This window comes from Gadus morhua, chromosome 11 (genome assembly GCF_902167405.1).
Source record: "Gadus morhua chromosome 11, gadMor3.0, whole genome shotgun sequence".
Lineage (NCBI taxonomy): Eukaryota > Metazoa > Chordata > Actinopteri > Gadiformes > Gadidae > Gadus > Gadus morhua.
Window position 1 is genome coordinate 19,722,745 of NC_044058.1, and position 25,570 is coordinate 19,748,314.

At 43.1% G+C, this 25,570-nt stretch overlaps 1 protein-coding gene across 1 annotated transcript in view; it reads right to left on the bottom strand.

Annotated features, from left to right (window-relative positions):
• Positions 1 to 3,055: 3,055 nt before the first annotated feature.
• Positions 3,056 to 25,570, bottom strand: part of LOC115554128 (lysophosphatidylcholine acyltransferase 1) — a 22,650-nt gene continuing 135 nt past the window's right edge. The window contains exons 1-14 of the mRNA XM_030370756.1: positions 25,246 to 25,570; positions 21,285 to 21,424; positions 17,802 to 18,016; positions 15,717 to 15,829; positions 14,827 to 14,887; positions 14,404 to 14,462; positions 13,375 to 13,409; positions 11,598 to 11,652; positions 11,028 to 11,110; positions 10,163 to 10,288; positions 8,995 to 9,148; positions 8,594 to 8,692; positions 7,850 to 7,991; positions 3,056 to 7,612 (exon numbers count right to left, since the gene is read on the bottom strand). The exon at positions 25,246 to 25,570 is cut by the window's right edge and continues 135 nt beyond it. Coding sequence (XP_030226616.1) covers positions 7,368 to 7,612; positions 7,850 to 7,991; positions 8,594 to 8,692; positions 8,995 to 9,148; positions 10,163 to 10,288; positions 11,028 to 11,110; positions 11,598 to 11,652; positions 13,375 to 13,409; positions 14,404 to 14,462; positions 14,827 to 14,887; positions 15,717 to 15,829; positions 17,802 to 18,016; positions 21,285 to 21,424; positions 25,246 to 25,377 — 1,659 coding nt within the window. The 5' untranslated portion in view covers positions 25,378 to 25,570 and the 3' untranslated portion in view covers positions 3,056 to 7,367. The remainder of the gene's footprint in view (positions 7,613 to 7,849; positions 7,992 to 8,593; positions 8,693 to 8,994; positions 9,149 to 10,162; positions 10,289 to 11,027; positions 11,111 to 11,597; positions 11,653 to 13,374; positions 13,410 to 14,403; positions 14,463 to 14,826; positions 14,888 to 15,716; positions 15,830 to 17,801; positions 18,017 to 21,284; positions 21,425 to 25,245) is intronic.

Sequence of the window (25,570 nt, forward strand, 5' to 3'; positions counted from 1 at the left end):
ATGACACACACTCGTTACCTCCACCCAGCCGCACACAAGCACACACACAAAAGCTCACTCACATGTATGCACAGTTCCTCAGTTATCGTGCATACACGCACACACACACACACACACACACACACACACACACACACACACACACACACACACACACACACACACACACACACACACACACACACACACACACACACAAATGCACAGTATTTTTCTCTACATTTCTCTCTTATTTAAAATGATGCCACCTATCCAAGCAGAATAGTGCACACAACCACACACACACAGACACACCCAAAGGTATGAATAACTTTACATTATATGCCACATTTCCAGATGAGACTGTTAACACAACAGTTAACAGTGAACCGTTCTGCCCACTGGGCCTCTTACACTGTTAAGAGGCTGTTAACCCACAAGTTAACCTACCGAGCTACCGTAGAAAATGAAGTCGGAATGTGTGCGGGAAAATAGGGAGAAGGGACTCTTCCCCAGGAACCCTGTTTGGAATTTTGCAGTGTGTACCATTGGCCAGACCAAGTTTTTCCTCTATAATCAAGAAACACACTGAGCTTCCCTGCAACAAAGTTAGAAATATGATAGATGGGGGCCCAAACAACATCCTGTACCATAAATTATTCCCAGCAAAGGTTGAGAGTCTCCAGCCTACAGTTGCCTGTAAACAATAAACCCAATACTGCACAAACACACCCACGCATGCCCGCACACACGCACGCACGCACACACCCACACATGCATGCTCACAGCCACACACCCACACCCACCCTCTTGTCCATGTCCCTTCCATCAAAAAAGCCCATTAGCTCTCGCTCCCAACAGGCCTTTATGGAATCATTGGTAACTCGCGGGCCCTCTGCTGCCTGACACCTGACCAAAACAAATTGACCCCGGGGCCTCAAATAACACAATCAGCCCTGGTGCCACGGAGGGGATTTATAACGGACAGACATGGCCGCAGACACCAGCCCATGGTTAACAAACCAATCATAATGATCAATCAGGCCATCATCTCCTCGTCCTCTCATTATTCATTACACACACACACACACACACACACACACACACACACACACACACACACACACACACACACACACACACACACACACACACACACACACACACACAGAAACACAGAGGTGAATGCAAACACACAAATGCACACAGACACACTCAGACAAATGCGTTGGTGCGTGCATGCCTGCAAAAACAGACACACGGTGACATGCACACACACACACACACACACACACACACACACACACAGGAATGGCACTCACACACAAGGTCACACACACATGCACATGCGCAAACAAACACAAATACATTGACACAGACACGTACACACACACAGGACATTTTTAAGGTGATGTATCAGAAATCGTTGCAGCGATAGGAGACAGTTTCGACGGCGCTGTAATGAAGTGTCTTGTTTTCAGAAATGCAACAGCTGTGACCAGGTTAGGGGGTCGAGGGGGGGGGGAGGGGACCAGATTCTGTTCTTCACAGGTATGATTCCATAATTTCTATAATGTTTGATTTCCTCCGTTTGGATTATTAGATTAAGTTTGTTACAAACATTATATTCATTGTATAGAAAAGTGTCAAATCCATGGCATGATAGTTCTCTGGAAAAACTGACATTTTCCATACATATATATGTATTAGTGCTGTCATTTAAACGCGTTATTAACGCCGTTAACGCAAACCAATTTTAATGGCGTTAATTTTTTTATCGCACGATTAACGCAATTGTATTTATTATTATTTTAATATTTATTTTTTCTTTGGCTCAAAACAAGGAAGCAGTAGCCTGACTGATATGTTCCATATACACGTATACATATATATATGTATAGCTCTCTCTCTCTTTATGTATATACTTTAAGACGTCACCCCTAGAATCTTTGAAATCGGACTTAAAAAACTAAATCTGACCCCACCTTGTGGTCGTTCAGGAAGAGACAGATATTCCAATTTTATTGAATTATGGTCAATTCAACAGTGCTATAAAATAGACTGTGATTAAAAATCAGAGTTTGCTTTGAATTGTCTGTCTTTTTCAATTAATCATATAAGTAGATGCTAACACATTGAGTAGGTGAATGGCATTTTGTTTTGGATAGCATTTACTCACTTTAAAAAGAGATTCTGCAATTACATGACAACCAATCTATTATATCTCACAGTACTATTTAAAAGATGGTCAGATCTAAAGAAAAAATTACTGAATCCAATCGTCGGATTGGAATGTAAGAACTTAAATGATTTTTCAAAAAACATGTGCATTTAGATATGCATTTTTATATGGGTGCAATGTTAAATATATCCACTGGAGGGCATTTGTAACAAGATTGAATAATAATTGATTCATGATGCAAAGGAACGAGAACGTGGAAACGCATGGCGAGGATGGAGGATGGAGAATAGTCCTAACTAACAGAGAGAAAGAACACTGACAAGCTTGAGTTCAATGAAGCTGAAGATATGAGCGTAGCTAACTAATCTAAAAGCCATAACTTAAAAGGTGAACCAAACGCCCTGACCCAACCTTTAACAGCTTGTTTTTCATTCTGCCCGCCCTCCTGAGAACAACCCTCAATTTCAGCTTTAACAACCAGATGGCGGTTGTCATAATGAACGCATGCCCAGCAGGTGACCGGTTAACCATATCAGCCATTTAACGGTTGTGCGTGCTATAGCATGTTAGACCATTAGAGGGAGACAACGAATACAAAAAAAAAAAATTATTCAAGAAATAAAACACCTAGATAAGGTATTGTCTACTTTATTGTTGAAATTGGTTGTGGCACCTGTAGTGAGGTAAGGTAAAAATGTATAACCTAATGGCTGATATTGGCTGATATTAGCTTTGGAGACATGTTGGTATCAAACATCCAAATCATACAGCCAATAATTAAAGACGTTTTTTTTTTACCATAACTGCCATCTCAAAAAAATGGTTGTTATTTCCCCTCCTTCTGCAATGTCAAATGAGAGTCCAGTGTTGCTGATACAAGAGAACACCACACAATTATTTTTCCACTTTTTTTAATCCAAGAGTCACATAAACAAGTTATATCATAGCAGTCCTGTACAGACAAATTCAAAGTAGCTTGCAGTAATGACTCAAAAACTGTTGGAATCGAAATAAATAAAAGTTAACCCTCAAGGGAGAGAAGAGTGGCCTCTATAAAAAGACAGGAGAGAGGGAAGAAGATTAGCTAAACACAGGATGTACACAGAGCCATCAGAAGGCCATGAACGTTGCTCTGGCTACAGAGGCGCTGTGGCCTTCGTCTTAGGCTCATGGCCGGACTCACTGTCGTCAGCTGGAAGCTTCAAGTTAGATAGCACTTGCGGGTTCAATCTTAGCACTTTAAAAAAAGCAAAAAAACGAATTTGGTCTTTTGTTTTGCGAGCTACCGTAGAAAATAAAGTCGGAATGTGTGCGGGAAAATAGGGAGAAGGGACTCTTCCCCATGAACCCTGTTTGGAATTTTGCATTGTGTACCATTGGCCAGACCAGTAAGTATGCAAAAGGCAATGTTTCAGCTCATGTTTAAAATCAAAAGCTCAATCTTCAAAACAAAAAACCTCCGTAAATATGACTCAAATCGGTCATATGTCAACCATTTTGTTTGGGAATATATCAAAATCCTTCAGTTTTGGACCAGAATTCACCTCCCAAAAAAAAAAAAATTCTGCCCATTCCGTCCCTTTTCCTCGAGTTCCCAGGCATCCACAGAAGGATGGCGGACTCCAGAACACGAATAGGATCGTATATTAGCAGGAAATGTACAAGCTACTGTGAAAAACACACACTCACCACACACACACAAATAGTAAACTTGTACAATAGACCTCATTATATGTCGGCTTGGACAGTCCATTCATATAGAACACACATAAGCTATTAAAGAGTAATGTGGCTGGCTTCGAGAGTCCCGTATATATTCAGTATAATGTGCATGTCTTTTGAGTCATTTTATTTTTTTGTACAACCATTCCATGCGGGTACATGTTGCACCAGCATTCTATGGTGCGATCCGTCATCGAGTCTCTAAGAGCTGTTCACCGTGGCCCCGATAATGTCCCTCTACTCTACCGACGATCCCAGACAGCGTGAGCTCTGCATTCCTGAGACAACCCAATTCAAAGAGAACATCAATTTGGATTCACGTGAATATAGAATACATTAGCAGACTTAAAAACAGGGGGCCGATTGATTAAAGGGGCCGTGTGAGGCTGTGTGGTCTCTAATGACTTCTGTGATTCAATGAATAGAATAAATACTAAACGTGAGAGAACCAGTACCGATCGGTACTTGGTGAAATAAGGATGTCATCTCGCGTCCAGCCTGGACTCCCTTGATTTGAAATCGAGAAGAAAGAAAGAAAAAGTGAAACCGAATATACAATGCCCGCTCAAATGTGCATGATTTGAGCAATAAAAACAAAAACACAAAACGTGAAGCAATTGAGGCAATCATAATTGCAAACGTGAATAAATGTGTCGGCACTGCATTCACAAGTTTTCTCCCGATATGAAGTGTAGTGTGTTTGAGTGGGTGTGTATGTGTGATCTCAGGCCTGTCATATGTGGTGGAAGAACTCAACCAAAACATAACCACCACCTCGAGGTCTGGCACACACACACACACACACACACCACCGCCTACTCCTTTACAATCTGCACCCTTCAAACAGGTGAGTGGGAGGGTGGGCGTCTGTGGGGGTTTCCAACAGTTGAAAATATATTTCTATGATTCCCCCTTCAAAGTGTTGCATTCCAAAAGGAGAAAATACTCTACTGTACGTCAGTGCTATTCTTCGAGCAGCATCTGAGTGTGACAAGATTGTCTATACATTCGCTTCACTCGTTTAAAAAGTGGAAAAACTAAAACTATAAATAAAGTCGTTGTACATAGATTCAAGGCTATTAGTTTCGGTATGAAATCTGCTTTTTCATACATCTCTATAGCAGTCGACTCAGCGGTAGTAATAGAAGTAGAATAGACCCCCACACACTATGTCAGCAGAGAATACATCACGGAAACGATAGCATTATACAAGGAACAACTGAAGAAAGTTGATCCACTCTGCAAAAAGATCTATTATTTTCTTCTGAAAAATAAAATAAAATAAAAAGTACTTCACGTACGTACATCATGATTCACAAAATGCCCTGCATTCGGAAGTCAAAATACGTATCGCAACGGTGAACAGAGAAAACGAACGATACACACTGAAAAAGGCTTAAAGAGATGAAAAGATATTGCCTGGCTGAAAGTCATGTTGGCGTGCAAGCATGGTTCAACGCAACGTCGACCGTTAGAAAATGCCACGAGCGTGACCGTCACATGTCCGGGAAGGCATTCATAGATGATTGAATCAAGCAATGAATGCATAGATCTCTATGGAAAAGCATAAGTGTCATCTTATTGTAGTGTAGATGGGGGTTTAATTACATGGAATGGCACCCACTTCCCTTTACTTATGCTCTGAAATGTCACTCAATGTGCATTTAAGTGTTTTTAGACTTTTTTTTGGTTTGTAACTCAAGGGCATATACGTACTATTAAAAAAACAGGAATTAATTCGACCTTCATTGTCAGCATATGATTGCAACATGCACGTTGGTCTCTTAAGAAGACACTGTATTGAAACTACACTGGCTTTGATGAACATCAAACATTAAAATAAGTAAAACAGCAATGTCACATTGTATGGTTTTTTGGATGCTGATGTCATTAATGGGAAATATTTTGCATTATGTAATTTTCCAAACAAATAATGCAAATCTGTTTTATGGTAATTCAGATAATGATTCAGATTACCGGTACAAATAAAATGATGATTTGTCTGAGTGGCTTCAGACGTATTCGATATAAAATGCAATGGTCAGGTTTGGAAACAAGAACAGGTTTACGGCTCAAAATAACATTTTCAATTACATCATATGCTGCAAATCAGCATATTTAAAAGCAGAACAAAGTTAATTCACATATTGAGGGAGAGATGTTTTGATTCAATTAAATTAGGAGATATAATTGACATTAGCAGAAATCTATAGACCATTGGTTAAGTGGCTCCTGGTTCCATTTTGAAATATTTTTGCGGCCACGAATTTAAGAGAAAAACATTTGCCCAGGCAAAACATTTAAAAGACCTGCTTATAATTGTTTTGGCTGTAAAGACATTTAAATATGTTTTGAGGAATTGCAGTTGACAGCAGTGGAATAATAATGGCTGAATATCATGAGCAGGGCGTGCAAAAGTTTGCGTAACGTGAAACAAGTAAACTCACAAAGCCCTGACAATGAACAAATAAAAGAACAAGGTGGGAATAATTTAGGGCAGTATTAATTTGATGCATAATCATCCACTTTTTGGTCCTCATTCTGAAACAATTAGAAAAATACAACCGCTAATGAACGGGTTGCAGAGGCAGTGGGGGGGCATGCAAATGAGAAGAAGTGAATGTCCGGCAATGATGACATCATTCGAGCAAGGTTTTGTTTTTCATCACTGGACCCTGAGCTAAAAAAAAACGTTGAATATTACAGGTCGGTCCTGAACCCTCTACCTTACGCTTTGGCACCTCAAGTTTGGCCGGGAGAAGCTGATTGGCCTCGCCGAACGTTTGTCACTGGTGCCCCACCCTCCGAAAACAATACATATAAAAAAATTAAACCAAAAATGCCTTTCCAGCAGACAGGCGCCGCTCAGAGTCACCTGAGACCATGCAGTTCAGTTATCGCCTTCGCCCTCTTATAGAACAAAACATAAAATAAAAAAGAACATTGGAGAACACGGGTTTCACTAAAGACACTTTACAAACTAGGGCTTTTTTATTTAAAGATTTTGCGTTATTTTTCTCTACTTTTAGTGTCCCTCTTCACATATAACACGTGCGGTTTGGTACCATGCTGACAGACAGAGGTACACCGTACAGGCGTACACTCGCCCTTCAAGTATTCACCCAATGCGTCACAAACCGCCAATCGTTTGGTGTCTCCCCGTTCCTTCTCCACAGAACCAAAGAAACACAAGCCAAAGATATCAAATAAACTCTTAAACCTGTAAGCTTGTCCATAAAGGAGTTATGGCCACTTTTCGAACAATAAAATCGGGTAAACTATCTGCTTTTGGAGTTTCTGGCTGACTATGCAAATATAGATTTCGACTACCTATCCAAACTAGCTTCTCACACCAAACCCCCAAACATTCATCCTGCTCTCTCCAGGAGAGGCTTACTGGTTTCGCTTTCCCTTACACATTTATAAAAATAAAACATAAAAAAGACAAAAAACAAAGCTCTCCAATATCTATATATATAAAAACCTAATTGTGTTTCTTGAGGAGTCCCGCTGTGTAGTCGCTGCTGTGGTCCTTGGGGCTGAACTTGGGGCAGATACCGTTGGCCATCTTGAGGGGGGCGGTGGCCAGTCGGCTGGCGGTGGAGAAGAGGCTGGTCTTGACCGCCAGATGGTGGCTGTAGTGGGGGCAGCTGTGGAGGACCTCGTTGTCCGCATACAGGTAGTCCTCCGCAAAGTCCGGCTGCTGGTCCATGAAGCGCCGGAATGTGTCTGTAGGGGGGAGATGTGGCCACAGGGGGGCGCCAGAGGCAAGATTAACAAAATGTTAAAGACCAAAGCAGGGAGGGAGGAGTAGAGGCATGGTAAATATGGGCACATTCAAAGTTGCATTTCCATTGGTCAATGCTTTAAGACAAGATACTTAAGTGGCTTGAAGATGTTTTTTTTTTCTACAAATACTATTGCTATGAGCCATGCGGGACATTTTGGGGTATCGCTCGCCATTACCGAACGTGATCTTTCCCGTGTCCGTCGGGTCCAGGGCTACGAAGAGGCGGGACACACTGAGCTCGGCCACGCCCAGAGCCGTCTTCAGGATGACCGCAAGCTCCGCCTCCGTGATGGCGCCGTCCTGCTCCGCCTCAAACATCTAGATGACGGAGCGAAAGACGTAACCTTGTGATACCATCCTGGTAATAAGAGTTTGTGTTTACCCATGAATATCAGTCTGGCCTTCGCTGGGCGGCAATGGATCTCCATATATGGGCGTTACGCTGTTCAAAGAAATGCAGCCAATCGGATTAAGTAACTGTGTGATACTCTTGCTCGTCTTTGCCAACGCTGAATGCAGCTGGAAGTAAAGGAACACACACTCCTGTGAGAAAAGCCTTTGTACAGACAGTTATTATTGAGTCTATTTCGGATGAAGCAGTTTTGATTGCTCAAAACTTAACTGCCTCTATGAAACGTGATCTCAGGATGGTCTCGCCAAGTTACAACGGCAAATACACAAATTCCAACGGTAAACAACAGACGCGTTAGAACGCTGTATATCATGGTGACATTGAGAGTTTATCACTATGAAAGATAATAGGGAGGTTAGTGCGTATATGAAGACACAGCAGGGAGATGTTGACTGACCATGTCTGTCTGCATGACATTTTTATGAGTGAGTGAGTGAGTGAGTGAGTGAGTGAGTGAGTGAGTGAGTGAGTGAGTGAGTGAGTGAGTGACCCTGCTGGGCAGACGTACCATGAAGGCCAATTTCAATGTTTCCAGAGTTTTGGCTGGTCTGCAAGCGACTGACAAGGCGATCACATATTCTCTGATATCCATGGTGTTGTCTTCATGCTGGGATCAACAAAGAAAGCACAACATCATTAAACAGACGTGTGGGTGTGTGGCCATAATAATAGGGTCTCTGATACCCAAACAGAAACAGCAGTCTAACCTTATGCCAAGAAAGTAAAAGAACAACAAAAAAAGTGCATGCAAATTTAAAGGGAATGTTGTTGTGTTTACATCACTGGACCAGAACAATTCAGCCTTATTTCTCTTTAATCCAATATCATGATGCTACGTAAAATGTAATCACCTAAGATTATACTAAATTGGAGGGGGTTAAAATCAGACAGACAGACACACACACACACCTCGCTGAACAAGGCGAACGTCTCCCGCAGCATGTCAGAGACGGGCATGTCCAAGTAGAGGGCAAAGTCCTCCAGGCTGAGCTTCTGCCCCTCCAGCTTACGGGCCCGGCGGCCGTAGTCCTGCAGCACCTGCTCCGTGCTCTTGGTCTTCAGCCTGGCGTACAGAGAGAGAGAGAGAGAGAGAGAGGGGGGGGGGGGGGGGGGGGGGGAGACAGGAGCCGATTCAGACAGACGGACCAATTGAAAAAAAAAGAGAGAAGGAAAAAACTAATCCAGACGGGAGCCACCGAGCGAGTGGGCGAGAGAGGATGGGTTATATATAGGATCTATATTGTGCTAATGCGACACAGGGTGCCAGCCCCTCGCTCCTCCCTGCGCGCTGTTGGGTCCAGGAAACAGGAAACTGATCGAGACGTTGGGATTCAAAGCAAAAGCCCTTCCAGAGGTTTACAACACACCGTGTTTGCCGTACAATGGTCACCATAGACACCGTCGTTTTTTTTTTTAAGCACATAAGTTACAAATTTGGCAGTTGGACAACAGTTGGACAGCTCTAAGACAAGACTCCACAGAAAGCCCCGGAACGAGGAACACTAGCCCGATCTTAATATGTTATTGAAAGGCCTTTAAGAAAAGAAAGAAAACGTCCTTAGAATAACAGACCCTAACGATAAACCCAACAGGTCTTAAGAAAGCAACTAATTTATCAAGAGCAGCACACAACTGTGGTTGGTCTATGTGTAGACACGATGCTATGTCTGTTGTCTTAGGCCTCGTCCACACCAGATACGTCTCTCCCCCGCCCTCCCTAGCGTTTCCTCCTCCAGTTCAAGCCTGCAGTTTCCATACCCGAGAAATGGTCTTTTTTTTTTTTAACGGGTCCCCATATGAAAGCACTCCTGTTGCTGTGTGGATTTATCAGATGACGTAGAAGTTTGAATCATCCAGGCATTGCGAGCCAGCTCAAGTGATTCAGTTTTATTTTATTAGACCATCTTGGGATCCATTTTATAGACCTGCTGCAGTCAATAAAAAAAAAGGTAGGGTTGTGTTACTCAGGTTGTGTGTGTGTGTGTGTGTGTGTGTGTGTGTGTGTGTGTGTGTGTGTGTGTTGTGCGCGCGTTGCGCAAGTGTGCATGCTTGTGTGTGTGTTGTGCGATGGACGTACCCCAGTCTGCGGACGAGCTTGGCAAACTCCAGCAGGCAGGTGTCTACTGGCAGGCGGAGCTGGCCCTCCGCCATGGCCAGCTGGCAATCATCAAATGAATAGTCTGTGGTGGGCACTCTCAGGGCCCTGGAACACAGGACACAATGCCACCACATCAGCCCCGGACACATCGATTCAGCCGCTCCGTCACACATTCAATTTACCCGCCGCTGCCCATAACTCACGGGACATAATCAACTTTTAGCATTGAACGGTGGGGCAAAGGCACGTCGCCTGGGTTTTGCCCGCAACCCCACCGTTTGCCGAGGGCACTGGTGTACAAATGGCGTCTGAATTGGATTCAATTGTGGCCCGATAGCCAAAATCAAAGCCTTGTCTAAGGCTATCTAAATGGTAAATATTCTTTAAAATAAATAAAAAAGTAATTTCCTTAATTTATCAATAAGTAATTTATTCTGCTACCTTTATGTAAATCAGGGAGCAGAATATACAGCCTTTAATTGAGATGATCTGGGAAAACCGCACACACATTTTTAATTTCCAATGGATATTTATGAGAGACCCGGGGAGTTAGGTCAAAAACTGAGCCAAATTCAAAGAGCATCTCCTTAGCTGAACAATATTTGAGCTGCTCACTTGCAGAAAATGACTCTGTAATCGTTCCTTTTACGACTGTGTCTCTAGCATAGACTATAAATTGTGTATAATCTTTGCACCAGTAAATACGATTTGTTGTGCAATCCATTTTCGACGAGGCATTTGCTCAGTCTGCAATCGGTGAGTTGTTAAAATACAACAGCAGATGAATACGTTTGCGTGCATGCGTGCATGCGTGCATGCGTGCACGTGCGAAACGCCAACTTACTTGGCCATGATGCGACGGACGTTGTTGGCAAACAGAGCTGGGTTCCCCTTCTCCTCCTCTGAGGGGGTGTAGATCGGAAGGTACTGGTCAAAGGGAGGGGGAGGTTAGTTGTAAGTTGAAGTGAAAGTCTCTTTAAAGCAGAAAGTCAAAGTCATTTTTCAGTCATTTTCCGTCCAGCTTTGTCTTATTTACATGATCCTTTGTGGTCGCATATCGTCGTTTCGTCAAAGTAGCGTATCTTTAGAAGTTTTGTTCTTTTGTAGTGCGGTTGTATGGACTAGCAACTACATTTCAGGAACTGCCGGTTAGCAAGAAACAGCTTTGCATTATTAAAGTAGAGATTCCCACACAGTGTACTTGGATGAAGGTTAGCATTAATTTGCTAAAGCACTAAAAAGGTGTCAGTAATGTTCCATCCATCCATTCTGTTACACACTCATGTGCCAGAATAGTGTCACCTGAACACCTGCTGAAGAGGTCACTTGAAACATTTTATCAAATTAAATAGTTAGCATAAAAGTTTTCTTTAACAAGAAGCAGAATTGTGAAGTCCCCCAGAATGCCACTCACCTCAATTTCAAACTCATTATGGAGCTGGCACAGAGTCAGCCACAAGATTTCAAACCTGCAAGATGAAGGGAGAGAGTGTTTGTTGTAAAGTGGTTATTGAGAGCACGAGTGCTGCTACGGTGACTACTAATACACACAAAACAACAACACAAACAGCGGCAGCACAGCAAACAGTGCTGTCCCACACACAGGATGTGTTACAGGATGGGCTCAGCATTTAAGTGTCGTGTAACGCAGACTTAGTCAGTAGCCGCAGCTTAAAATCATCCCATGTTGCGTTGTTTATCACATGCAACACAGTAGCGTTGAGTATGAACGAAGTCAACAAATGTACAGAGATACTATGCATTTAGACCTGTCCATTTGTATGCTTTTTCTTTATATGTGCAATACATTTTATATAGTGTGCATACAATTATTCTCTTGGAATTTAACACCTTTTTCTATGCGTAATCACAGCACAGGATCCCAAAAGGCCTTTTGCGGTATGCCGTTCTATCCAGCCGTACTTTGCGGCCTGGAATGCCTGGCCATGTGTAAATTAGGGGTGTGACCCCTTCTCCAAGTGAATTCCTAAGGTTTCCCCCCCTGGCACCTACACAGGTTTCCATGTGTTGAAGCAGGATGCACATCCTATGGGATGGGGAAACACTATGGATACTAGTGTTGCGTTTCAGTCTATCCACATGGGCACCACGTTGTTGTTCCGCTGCGCTGGGCAGGGAAGGCAGCCAAGCACTACACTATAAAATAAAACGGTTGGTGGACGAACTCAGAGACAGGCCCTCAACAGTAGACCGCGCAAGGGAGGGCCGAGGTAAACAAATAAACAAAACAGGTGGGGGGGGGAAACTTTATTCCCTTAATCACAGTGATGAATCTGCATTTGCCTCCTCCCTTCCTGTGCAGGTTTCGGTTTACACCCCATTATTTGTATCTAGTGCTCTGGTACATTGGAAGAGAAGTGTGTGAACACAGGAAGGAAGCGTCACAGAGCTGGCTTCAATCGTGTTACCATACCAGGCGCGGAGTAATAAAACTAGCACGGCCTCCGATACGTCTGTAGTTACATCTGCTTGGATGTGTTTGGTGTATCGCATGTCGGTCAATTGAAAATCAATGTCGTCTTTACCTGAGGGAAAGTTTTACAATACAAAGCACAGCACCGCACATCTTCTTCCTAATAAAGCTCGAACTATAAAACCAAAATGGAACTTAATCAGATTTGGCTACCGACAAATGAAGCGAGTACCTCTTAATTGAGTATACGCAATTAAAAAAAGGAAGGCCCTCATGAAACCACTTAGTTGTTCTTTAAGAAAACTAACTTTAAAGGGGTAGTGTGTATGATTAACCGGCCTCTAGCAGTGGGGTTGCAGATAAAGTAGAGTAAAATAGCATTTATGACTGTGAATAAGAAACGCATGTTCTGTTCTGGGCTTCTGTAGGAACATGACAGTGAAACATGGTGGTTCTGTGGAAGCAGACCCATTCCAAATGTATATATATCCTTATGTAAAAATATATAAAAAAAACTATTCAGATGTTCATTGGATAACGCAAATAAAATATTCATCACTTATGAAAAGTATATTTAATTTGTGCCAAGTCTGTTCTGATAGATGCCCCTTAATTGCACACACTGCAGCTTTAAGTTCCCAGCCTTCTTAAAACCACCACACCGATTATGACAGCGGTGTCCCACATGTATAACTTTTCTTGTCCAGGCATGCGAGGCGAGGAGACAGAACAGAAGGTTAAATGGGTTTGTACTCACGCCCCTGGCCCCTGCCACGTCCACGTGATGGTGTCCTGTAAACAGAGGGAGAGGGGAGTCACTTCAACACATCTTGCTCCACTGATGACGTGCGTGAGAACATAATGTACTTGACACCCAAAACCAAACCACTCTCGCACTTAGGACATTATAATATTATCATTCACGTTTATTATTACAGCTGGACATCACACGGGCACTGCTGTGTACAGTACCGTCTCATTGCCACTGTTTGTCTATCATGTAGTGTCTATCGGGTCCGGTGTACGTGTGCTTTATACCATGCCTGCTTCCAGGAATAGCCCATTTAGTACACATATTTTATATTGTTTTATGTTTATTGATTTAACTGCGCGGCGTGGCTCCTCAGTTCAATGCCAGCGGCTCTATACCGCTTCAGACTTGAGAATTAGGGACGACAAGCTTAAAGGGCTATAGTTATCTGATTAGTTGGGCATCTTCTCTACAACCAGAGCTGCTAAAATACCACGTTAGGTACAGCCTGAATTAGTAATTAACCCAGCATAGTTTTTCCACAGCACACACACATGGCTTCAGTTGTCTGATAAATACAGAGAGAACCAAATAGGACACAGCAGGTTGAGAGCTAAAGTTGGTCATTAGCTCAAGATGAAACATAATCTTAACCGTAAACCAATTTCCCACATACCGGAAACGTTGAATAGTTTCCGAAGATCATTAAAATCCCATTTCATTCTTAGACCATCTCTGGATTTTTGTTCTTTTAGCCAATTTATGGCGAGTCCATTCTTGGTTAACACACAGAAATAAGAATTATGCAAAGCACTTTCAGGGCCATGATTAATCAATGATTTGACACACAATCCCCGAGAAACTAGCATTTGTTTGCAACACTTTCATACACCGAGTTCAAACCTGGTCAATATGTTTGAGAATTTGTGACTAAATTGTACTAACATGACCCTGATGCCTCTGATTGTGTGTCGCCAGTAGAAAAACAAAACAAGTCTGCCAGGTCTGGGTGTGATAACATAGCCTGGAGCTTACCATTCTGTTGGGGTAGCGAATCACAACAGGCTGCACAGGAACAGCTGGGATGAACGCCCCTGGGGACAGACAAGAACCAGTATGAAGAGGAGAGCGTAACAGGTTGCATAAGGCCTGTAACAGTACATGCATATTAAATAAACCAAGCAGGGCTAACCACACAGAATGACATGATCACATTTAAAATAACACGTAATACACATTTTAATGTTGACCCTGATAGATGAAAGATGCAGAGGCTTCCAAGTCCATAGTTTGGCGAACAATAAGAGACAGAAACAAACAAAGTACTTCATGGTCAAGCCTGAGTCAATGAACCATTGAGGCTTTGTAATAGGAGTTGCATTCAATACAGCAAAAAGGGATAAACAGCTAATCCCTTTGCCATCAGATCAGAAAGACAAAGAGACAAAGAATTCCTACCTGGTTTGAATGTAATGAGGCAGGATCTATTTGTGCAGGTTCCCTCTGGAAAGATCATTATCTGCAATGATAATAATAATAATACAGAATGAAACAATGAAACACTCAACGCTGACTATTGTACCAATTTAGGCAAGAAAATAAGATAACGCGACTTAAAAGTGAATGAAATTCACTTTTGGTACAGATGGCATGTGATTCCAGAAAAGGCATGACTAATATGCCTTCTTCAGTAATCATGAATGCATGCTGCTTCACAGAAACCAATCTCGAGGTCCTATCGGCTAAATCTGCCCAAACCCTTTCGTGACCCACATAAACCATTCATGTGCACACAATCAAAACAATATGTCGGAGTGGCCGTCTCTGTGTCACGCTCCATACAAGTCCGTCTGGAATCGTAATCCAGGGGCACACCTCACAGGGGATGGGCAAGACCGCTGAGCCATGTGTGCCCATCTCACAAAGTAGCCTTCTTGTTCTATGAATGCATCATCATCATCATCATCATCATCATCATCATCATCATCATCCTCTCTACAGGTCAGTAGGGCTGGGCGATTTGGCCTAAAAATAAAATCTCTGATCTTTTCAAACCATTATCAATTTTAAAAAATAATAGCAATGCTTAACAAAACAAAAACAAAACAAAATAAATAACACACATTTTCCACTCTGCTGCGTGCCTCAGTTTAAGATGTTGGAATAAATATTTTGTGCTTTAGGCAAACTCTACACACTGATTTGATATTGTAGTTTTGTACAATATCGTGTATATGTCGTTTTTTTTGTTATCCCGAAAAAAAACATAAATTCGGATTACGATTTAAAACCGATTCATCACCCAGACCTACAGGCCAGTACTCCCAGGCCCCTCCATCTCTTTGTACCTGGGGCCACTCCCCTCCGGAACAGGCTCTGCGTTTGATCTCCTCCACGGTCTTCCTCCGGGAGTCTGGGTCCGACCGCGATACGAACACCGGCCTGATGAACTTGATCAGGGCTGGGCGGTTGGCGTGGAAGGGAGATACAGAGGGATGAGAGAGAGAGGGCTGGGATGAATACAAGTACCAAACCAGGGGTCCTTTTCGGTCAATTATTGGACAAAAAGTAAAATATAAATATTCCAAACTTTTCCTGTAGGAGTATATAAAAAGTTCTCAATGTGCTAGCAATTGTACTGACGTTCCTTTATGGCTGGTAGTGGATACTAAAGTCAAAGAACAATGAAGGATTATTTTATCTTTCCATGTTTGGCTGGGCAACACCAACAAAAGGCACTCGCTGGACTTATTTCCAAAACTACAACGCAGCAACTCAAATACCATAGGATGCATTTGAGTAATGTCTGCCAAGGCTCAACAGCACAGGCTGTGAGAATATTGAGGCAGAAACACCAGAAGAAAAATAAAAAATAAAGTCACTCAACAAGAGATTTGTCTACCGGTGATGGGCGATCGGGTAGGGGACAGAGCAGCAGATAGTGACAGCATGCAACATGATGACAGGGATGGGATTCGTTCTACTAGCTCTTTAATTAGATCTGCAGTCACACTATTACACCCTGGCAACAACCTGGATGTGTTTGTTCCCGTAAAGCCATATACTCAAACAGTCCCCAAATTATTTAGTTTTCCTCATTTTAAAGTTGAGCATGGAATGACTTCTCAGATAACTGCTGCTTCTTTTTACTATTACCAATTTGGACTACATTCAAACCATTTTGCTGTTGGAAGAGCAGACTCAGTCATTGCTAAACAACCATCATGGTGTTTTGCCTGCAGTTGCAGCACTTTAGTCAGGTGCTTAAGTTCACCACACTGGTTAATATACTGTGTGAGATGCTTCTGTGTATCTGAATTGTAGTTCTCTTTTCAATATTCATGTTTCCTCTTTTTTTGTGTGAAAAATTAGACTGTGCAGGTGCAGACTACAGACATTATGCGTTTGTACGAGAACCTGAAAATCAGGCTGTTCACAGAGGGAGGAAATACATCTGCATTTTCATAGCCCTGCTGTGATGTATGCTACAGTCTTTAAAAAACGGACAGCCATGTATATAGAGGGCCTGGAGGCAGAGACCAACATTTTATTTCTGATTTGTGTCTTTTTCGCCAGTCAGGGTGGCGAAATCTACCAACAAAGCTATTTTCTTTTGCCATATGCAACACTGATTTTCTTCAACTGCCAAATGGTCAAATTCATCTGCCATTGGCTAGTGGCAAGTGGTACTTTTGGGGCGGGCCTCGAGGTGTGAGAGCCTGTCAGAGAGAAGCGATGGGCGGCTTCAAACAGAACAGAGTCCGCATGCACCCTCTTCCTGACATGAAGGGGTGTTGTGGTGAAATCAAGTGTGAAAAAGGAGACAAGGGAAGACAGCTGAGCCAGTAAGGTGTGCACGTAATGAGATGAGCCCGAGGAGATAATGGAAAACCTTTGTAGGTGATTCATTGATGTGAACATAACACAAGTGCTTAAACACAGACCGAGTCCTTCAGAGAAACCAAAAGCATTAAACGATGCCTCTTTGCTGCCACATAACACAACATCATTGCATCTCCTAATACCATTGTATTACAGCTGTTATTTTAGTATTCAAAGAAGGCTTTACAAGTCTGCTGCCACAGAATCTTTGACATTTTGTGGGAAATCTGGCCCCAGCGCCAAACATTACCTCATCATTATACAGCCATTTGCATTCATCTTGCTGACGATAGTCTTGGCGTATGCAAGTTAAACAGAATCGACATTCACAGGTTCAAAAAACAGCCCGCCACAACTGTTCCTAGTGCCAGGAATGAAGGTGACAGGTGGCCCCAGGTGACCAGAGACAGTTGGCGTTGTCCCAGCATTTTACACACACACACACACACACACACACACACACACACACACACACACACACACACACACACACACACACACACACACACACACACACACCGCCGTGTCATGCATGCGCCCGTCGTACTTACTGCCCCATAGCGGTATGTCCTTGCTCTCCGCCTTCATGACAATCGAGGCCATCGTCATGGTGACGGGGATGGCGTCGAAGTAGGACGAGTGGGGCGCCAGGGTCAGGATGGGCGCCTCCGCGGGCAACGCCTTGCGACCTTTCACCTTGACCCAGTGGAAGCCCCCCGCGAACCACATGAGCCGCATGATGACCTTCAGCAGCAGGTCCACCACTCTGCAGGGGGGGCGACAAGAAACTAGTCTTAGGGTCAACATCACACATGACAATGCTTTGGGACACCAAGCTGTTAAAGGAGCATTTCACCGGTGGAGGCATGAATATGTATTGAAATTTGGTCCTATGTGTAGTCGAATAATAAAATAAAATTCTAATTTGGTGCCGTCTTGACTGAGAAAAGGCAGAAAGTGACTTTTTGGCGCTTGTGGATTGAAGACAACAACTCCCACCATGCACCACAATGCACAGCTTCGCTGGCCACTCCCGCTGATGTAGATCAGCGGGTCCAACCCCCTAGTGCTTGTAGTCTTACGAGAATCCTCCCCTCTTACACTTCCTATTTATTTCTACGCAAAGATCGCCATATTCCGTCATCTTAAACAGGAAGTGTTGGAGATCGATACGGATCTCTCCAGTCTCTCCAGAAAATAAGGGAATGATGCACATATTCAAAAATATGAGTGGTTTTCTAACGATACAAAGCTTAATGGAAATGGGTGAAGTTTCCCTTTAAGTCAAACAATAATACCATAGAGAGCACTCGTTCATCTAATGTTGAATGAATTCAAGACAGGTATGATACAGGATGAATAGGAGACGCGGGTCAACTGTAGAGGATAAAAACGTTATCAATTGTACAACAAACGAGGAGAATGGCGGGGAAGGAGACGACGGCAATACATAGTCAAAGCAAGGCCTGAACCGAAGATAGAATTGTAAGAACAGAGGCTAATGAGCTTGGTGCTTTCTCCGGTTTACAAAGTCCACAAGGAAAGGAGAGTGGTTGCATCAAAAAGGAGGCAAGCTGCCAGGGGACAGTCCAATATGCTAGTCAAGCACATGCTATATCGGTGGGCAATTAGTCCGTAGAATTCAGCTGGATCTTTTCTTCCAGTTACTTTTTTTAGCTTGCTTCCCAAAAAATATATAATTACTAGGCCAGAGCGATTTTAGGTTTTTTAAAAGGAGGTATTAGTCAAATCGAAAGTACACAATTAGACATCAGGTTAAGAGGCCCACAACGCTACATAACATGTTGCATCATATATTAAAAAAAGGCCTCATAGCATCATGATATGCAGTCAAGTTAATACTTGAGAAGGACATTTTAGCCTGAAGGCCAAAGGCAACTCTCCAGTTTCGTGTGTTCACTCTACTTCCTGGCCAATATGGTCCCAATAAAGACACAAGGACTCAATAAAAGCTCCTTCCTGCGCAACCCAAAAACAGCACGTCTAGACTCTACATACAACACTCATCAGCTATAGTTGGTCAACACATTCTGCATTTTTGTGTTTGCTTCCTTCTTCATGGTAGCCTTGAAGCTTTTAATCACAATACTTAGCAGAAATATTTCTTGTGATTAAAACAGGACCATTTATGTGTGTAAACATTCCACCGCCAACACGATTTGCGGAATGCGCCTATGGAGAGTTGCAGTATTGCACACTGAAACAGCACTTTACCGAGCTCGATAGATATAGCCACACACCCGACACAGCATTAAGGGCGAGCAAAGACATGACGGCAGTCACCTCACAGCCGCTCGATCGGGCGTCGAGAGTCAAGTATACTGCCTCCAGGTTACAGAGATTGAACTGAATTAATGGGGATGTTTGAGCCTGGGAAGGGGAGAACTAAAGATTGAATAGAGTGGTGTCAGGGGGGGCTGTGTGGGGCTAGATAACAGTGGGAGACGTGGGGAGATTAAGGGTCCGGAAGAATGACGATATTAACACCAGGAAATAAAGGGAATGAGAAAAACGGCGAGTTCAGGGGTGATGGGTGGAAGGAGGAAGAATACCACGATGCCGCGTACACAACTAAACACACCAAACATGTTGACGCATTGGTGGTGAACATTCAGAAGGAAATAACAAAACCTGAAATGGCTAGTAGCAAGCGTTGTGTGTTCAGTGTTCAAAAGGGCTCTTGGAAAGGAAATGGAATGTCTACAAGGACCTCATGTCCAGTTGAAAAGGAACAGGTACTGCCAAACACTTTCATAGGAGGTTCTCCTTTCGGAGGCTGTCCACTCAAGCAAGCATACTTTCATTCCCTCAAGACACATTTTGCTCGGCAGAGCAGTGGTCGGTGATGCTGTGCTTTTGCCCCTTAATCAGGGAAGAAATATACAGCCTGGGTACCACCAGGTCAGAATAAAAAGTATAAAATAAAGAAGGAAAGCATAACGGTTTGATAGGCTTCATGATGTAATGTCTTGAAGGAGTCAAGAGGCTATAGACCAGCAGACTGGAGAAGAGTAAAAAGGATAAAAATAAATACAACTGTTAATTTCAAGAACTACTGCCAATGTGCTGATGGGGGGGGGGGGGGGGGTATTACACATACTGTATATGTGGATGGATCTTTTGTTAAAGCCTGTAACATGGCAAATTCGTGTTTTCAAATCAGATGATGCAAGAGGAACCTGGCACAAACTTCATTATCAACCTTGGACCATCTATTAATGTTGGCCTGATGTGCACTCGGGAGACTTTAGGATACGATCATATGGAACTTAATATGAAAAACGAACGCTTGAGATTGGTTACCAATTTTTTCTTGTCATTGGTATTCATAACAATGCAGATATGGACATTTGTACTGTCCAACATTTTATATTCTGAGTTTGTAGTAAGACTATATGAAGGAGGTATGGCTGGGTGGATGTCAATCATGCATGCACCTGAAAACCTTTAAAGTCCCACACAGTCCTGATAACCGCAATGATCAGCAGTAATGAACATTAAGCAACAATTAGCCATCAGTTTATTAACAGTTAACTACTGGTCTAATAATCATAAATAATGCTGTTCATGTATACTAATGGTAACCCCAGCCCGTATGAGAGGGTTAGCACTGCACACCAAAACAGCGATCATGTGTACTGTCAATACCAAAAGAAAACCGCTACGTGGGCAAAATAATATTTCATTAACCTTCTGAGACTGGTTTCTACTTTGTTTTGATGTCAACCACAGTGTCCAGCCCCTTAGCAGAGGAAGACAATCGTAGCTGCCTTACATTCCGTTTATAGCAGTCTTCAAGCCCGACCAGAGTGAGAGAACAGACCCCGAGCTCTGACAGTCCGGGGTCTGAGGCAATTTGATGCAGGAGGATACATTTTCACTTTGCCAAGTGCTAAGCACGCAGTTTCCTCCAGGGTAAACTTCAACTGATATTTGGGTGAACACACACACACACACACGCACACGCACACGCACACACGCAGACAGACAGACAGACAGAAAAGAGCCACTACCTCCGCCATAGGCACTGGGGTTCGACGACTGCCTCGGAGCGTCCCATCGAAGCCAGGAAGGCGAAGGGCCAGGCCAGAAGCATCATGAACGCCACGATGATGAGTCTGATTGGGAATATCGTCACCGTCATCAATGCTATCTGCAAAAGAAGGCACGGAGCACCATTAGCCTAAAAACGTGACCTCATTATTTGGACTAAACTACAAAATGATAGAATGAGACAATTCCCTCACGCATCCGCAAGTGATTTTATAGAGCAATGTAAAAGGGAATTCAAGGCAACCAATTTATATTGTTACACACACACACACACACACACACACACACACACACACACACACACACACACACACACACACACACACACACACACTTAACCAAAATAGAATTCATCAGAACATTCGGCTAAACAGTGTGTATATATTTAGGATGCATGTGGCATGAATGAGTCAATAACAAAAGGAGATTGATGAAGGAAATAGATTTTTTCCAAACATCTACCACTCACTGTCAAATAAACCTTGAGTGTGCACAAGCGACTAAAAATACCAAACAAAAGTCGGACACACATCCAGTAGTTCAAAGACACAACAGTGGCTCGCTCTGCACTCCCTCAGACCAACAGATTGCCAGGGGTTATCTTTACAGCCCTGTTTCATGAGGCGCACATATCAGTGCTTATCTTGGGTAAATATTTGTCCTGCACTCGCTAGTGGGCAACGGGTGCCTTCCTTCACCTCCGGTCCCAATGTTCAGCAGAGGGCCTATCTGATTGCGGAGTGGGTGGTCTATCATCTTAATCATGACAATAGCCTGCAACCGAAGGAATGCAATGGTCTGGTCGGGGGTTGGCTGTGTGCACAATCAAAGGTGATTGCAGATGATTCGCTTTCTTCTGTTTTCGATGTATAGATCGGTTGCACTTTGGGAGTAGGCCTACCATTATTTGAGAGACAGCTCGGCCTAATGGTCAGAATATGCATGTGATGATGAGTCACATTTGACAAAGCATTGGAAAGTTAGCATATTATACAAAAGATTTAACATTATGCAAGCATCACTATGTCTGCAAATCATTAAACAAACTGTGCAAAAATCCAACAGAAAAATAAATACGAATAAAAAGCCTCAGGAAAAGTGGCTGGCATAAAATATTCGAGAACTACTGGATTATGCATTTAATTAAATATTAATCGGGATCCTAAGCATGATAATGCATGAATGTCACTTAATTTAAACCAAGGCTCCATGTTTCAATGGCACGTAGGGCAAGCTGGCTGCTTAAGAATTCAGGCAGTTCAACTGAAAAAAATGCAACAGTAAAAGGCTGACATAAAAGATGCACAATAAAACTCAGTATACAGAGAATAAGGAAGTGCACTATACGTCAGCAAAGCCTACCTACATTACGAAATACCCTGTGGCATCTCTGCATCCACCACTTGAGATTTTGAGGAAGCACAATTCAGTGGTAATCTAAGATGTTCCCAGAATTACAAAGTAGTGCCTTGAAAGGCTGTACCGAGGATTATGCTTGCTTTACAAAGCTATTGTGAAGTTCATTCAAGAATAATTTCTACAAAAGGTATTTGTTGGTTTGACTTGTATTCTAGACTGTGCAGCCATAGTGTTATGGAGCCTTGCCCATAACAGGCACTTTTGTGGCAAGTGTTTATTCAAAATTGAAGAATTTAGTCATTATCCTAACAATGTAAGGCAAGGGTCAGCTATGTAGCAAAAAAAAAGAAGGTATAAATTGCGCAATTGTAAGGATAATATTGCCAAGAAACTAAAGAGTGAGGGTAGTAAAAACAAATATTAAAAATGTGTGCGAAACATAGTTCATCTAATCCAGGACCATGGATGGAGCAAAGCATCATCGATGGAGCAAAGGGCGTTCAGTGATACACTCTCAGAGACGGTTCCCTCCAAGAGGATACTCCTCCACCCTCTGTTTTAAAAAGATGTACTGGGACCATTATGATGATGACGTTAGGAACTACAGCTGGATAGACACAGACTACCGGATCCATTATTTGATTTGCCCTGTTAAAAAATCTGACGTAATCAAATATTTATTGCATGAAAAACAAGCGTGCAGATCTAAGCAACAATAGCCATTTGATTTTGTATTTTACAACTAAATCATTGTAAAAAAAAAAAAAAAAGGGATTCAATATAGCAGTGGCCAAAGAAGAATTACCACGGTTTACCACCATTCTATGCCTTCTGTTTTTGACAGGGGCGCACATTGATATACACAACCAGTGTGTACAAATAAATCATCAATTAGTAATAAACGTTAACCCAATAAAAGAGTCACACACACTCAGATAGAGTTCCCAAATAAGGATTTAGAAATCCCCCTCAGATCTCCATTAAACCTAAGTAAACACTACATGACTCTTGTTTTACCATTCATAAAAATGGACAGTCACCGACAAAGAGCACCGTTTTGCACTTGTTGAAATCCAATAATAGCTTAACAAACTGGTCTGCTGTGGCACAGTATAGATTGTGTTCAAATGCTGCAATGCATTGATTTTAGAAGTAGAATGATCAGGTTGTACATTTTACTAGGAGTAACAGTAAACTGTAAATCTTTCCCCAGATATTTTACCCGCCCCCAATATTTTAATATTTTGACCCATACCAAGGACTTTTCAGGTGTCTGCACATCAACCCGACAGAGTAAGTGTTTTAATGACCTCAAGTCATCATTGTTTAAAAAGGATGGAACTAAATCAATGTACACTCAAAACAAATTGCAGTCAAACTCAATGCAGCTAAAGACAACCACAATATACCTGTAGACAAATCACAGTAAAAATCTAGCCTTGCATCCCAGTCTAGTTTTCAGATAATCTGAATTGTAAACTGAAACTGTCTCAACAAAAATATTAAAAACACAATAACAGTGCAAGCTTAAAAACAGGTGGTTCCCTCCATACTGTAGTTGAATGTGTTAATCAGCACCTTCCCGGCAAGCCTTTTACTGGAAACAAGCAAATAATTAAACCGAAATCACGGGTTGCAGACAGATTAGGCTGATATGAGACATTAAAACAACAACTCAATCCAAACAGCCATAGCATCCGTTGTAACCTTCAATGCATGGTCCGTTTGGAAAAAAAAGACAGGACATATACGCAAATTCAGGCGACATTATCATCTTCATCATCACCCATGATTGATTCAGAGTGAGAGCCATGAAAGGGTCCCTTGATGTATCCTTTAGCACGTGTGTGTGTGTGTGTGTGTGTGTGTGTGTGTGTGTGTGTGTGTGTGTGTGTGTGTGTGTGTGTGTGTGTGTGTGTGGGGGGGGGGGGGGGGGGGGGGGGGGGGGGGGGGGGGGGGGGGGGGGGGGGCGGGTTGGTGGGATGGATGGCCGCATCCCACACGACTGTGATCACAACATAAACAAAGATGGGGACCTGTCGTGAGACCGCGTTACAACAGGAGTTATAACCAAGACAGACGCAACACGCAGAGCCAAGCTGTTGAATGGTGTCACTGTGTTGCTGCTGGCTAACTAGCAGAGAAGGTAGGCCCGATGCTGCCAAGCTGCTGTCTTATCTCCAACTCCCCTCCCCATCCACCTCCTAAAAAACTGCCTCTTGAAATCACAGACCTTATCTCACACACCATCCATGTCATCTAAGGCAAATAAGACACCATCGCGTTAGTGAAATAAACACTAACTGGATGGGATCCAGCCTGGATGATCCAGGACTGCGGGTCCCGCACACACAGCAGAGACAGATAGGTGGACGTTAGAAGAGCAACATGTATGTATTTAGCTCTGAGCTAACATTAGCTCAGCCCTGACGTGGGGCGCCGAGGAGATGGACAAGCGTCTCCGCCAGAATGCCCCCGCGTATCGACCCCCCCCCCCCCCCCACACACACACAAACACTAGACGGGTGGAGGACCGTGCATCGTATCAATTTGAAGCGTTACCTTCGCCTTCTCCAGGGGGGTGAACCTCAGGAGATGCACGAAGGGGTTCCTCAGAGGGGGAGCGTGTTCAGTCTTCTGGCCGCCGTCTCCTTCCATCATGGCACACTGCTGTCTGCTGGTCGGCAGCCTCATCTTCCCCAACTCGTAACGAGATAACAGCGTATGGCTGTAAAGAGAGGATACGAATAATATGCGAAAATCTCACTCAACAAATTATGTTATCGTGCACTGACTGGCACGCTGCTTGCTCACTCCGGGCGGCTGGCTACTACAGGGTATTACAGGTTGTCTCGGGTGCCAGGCGACGGTGGCTAGCAGGAGGATT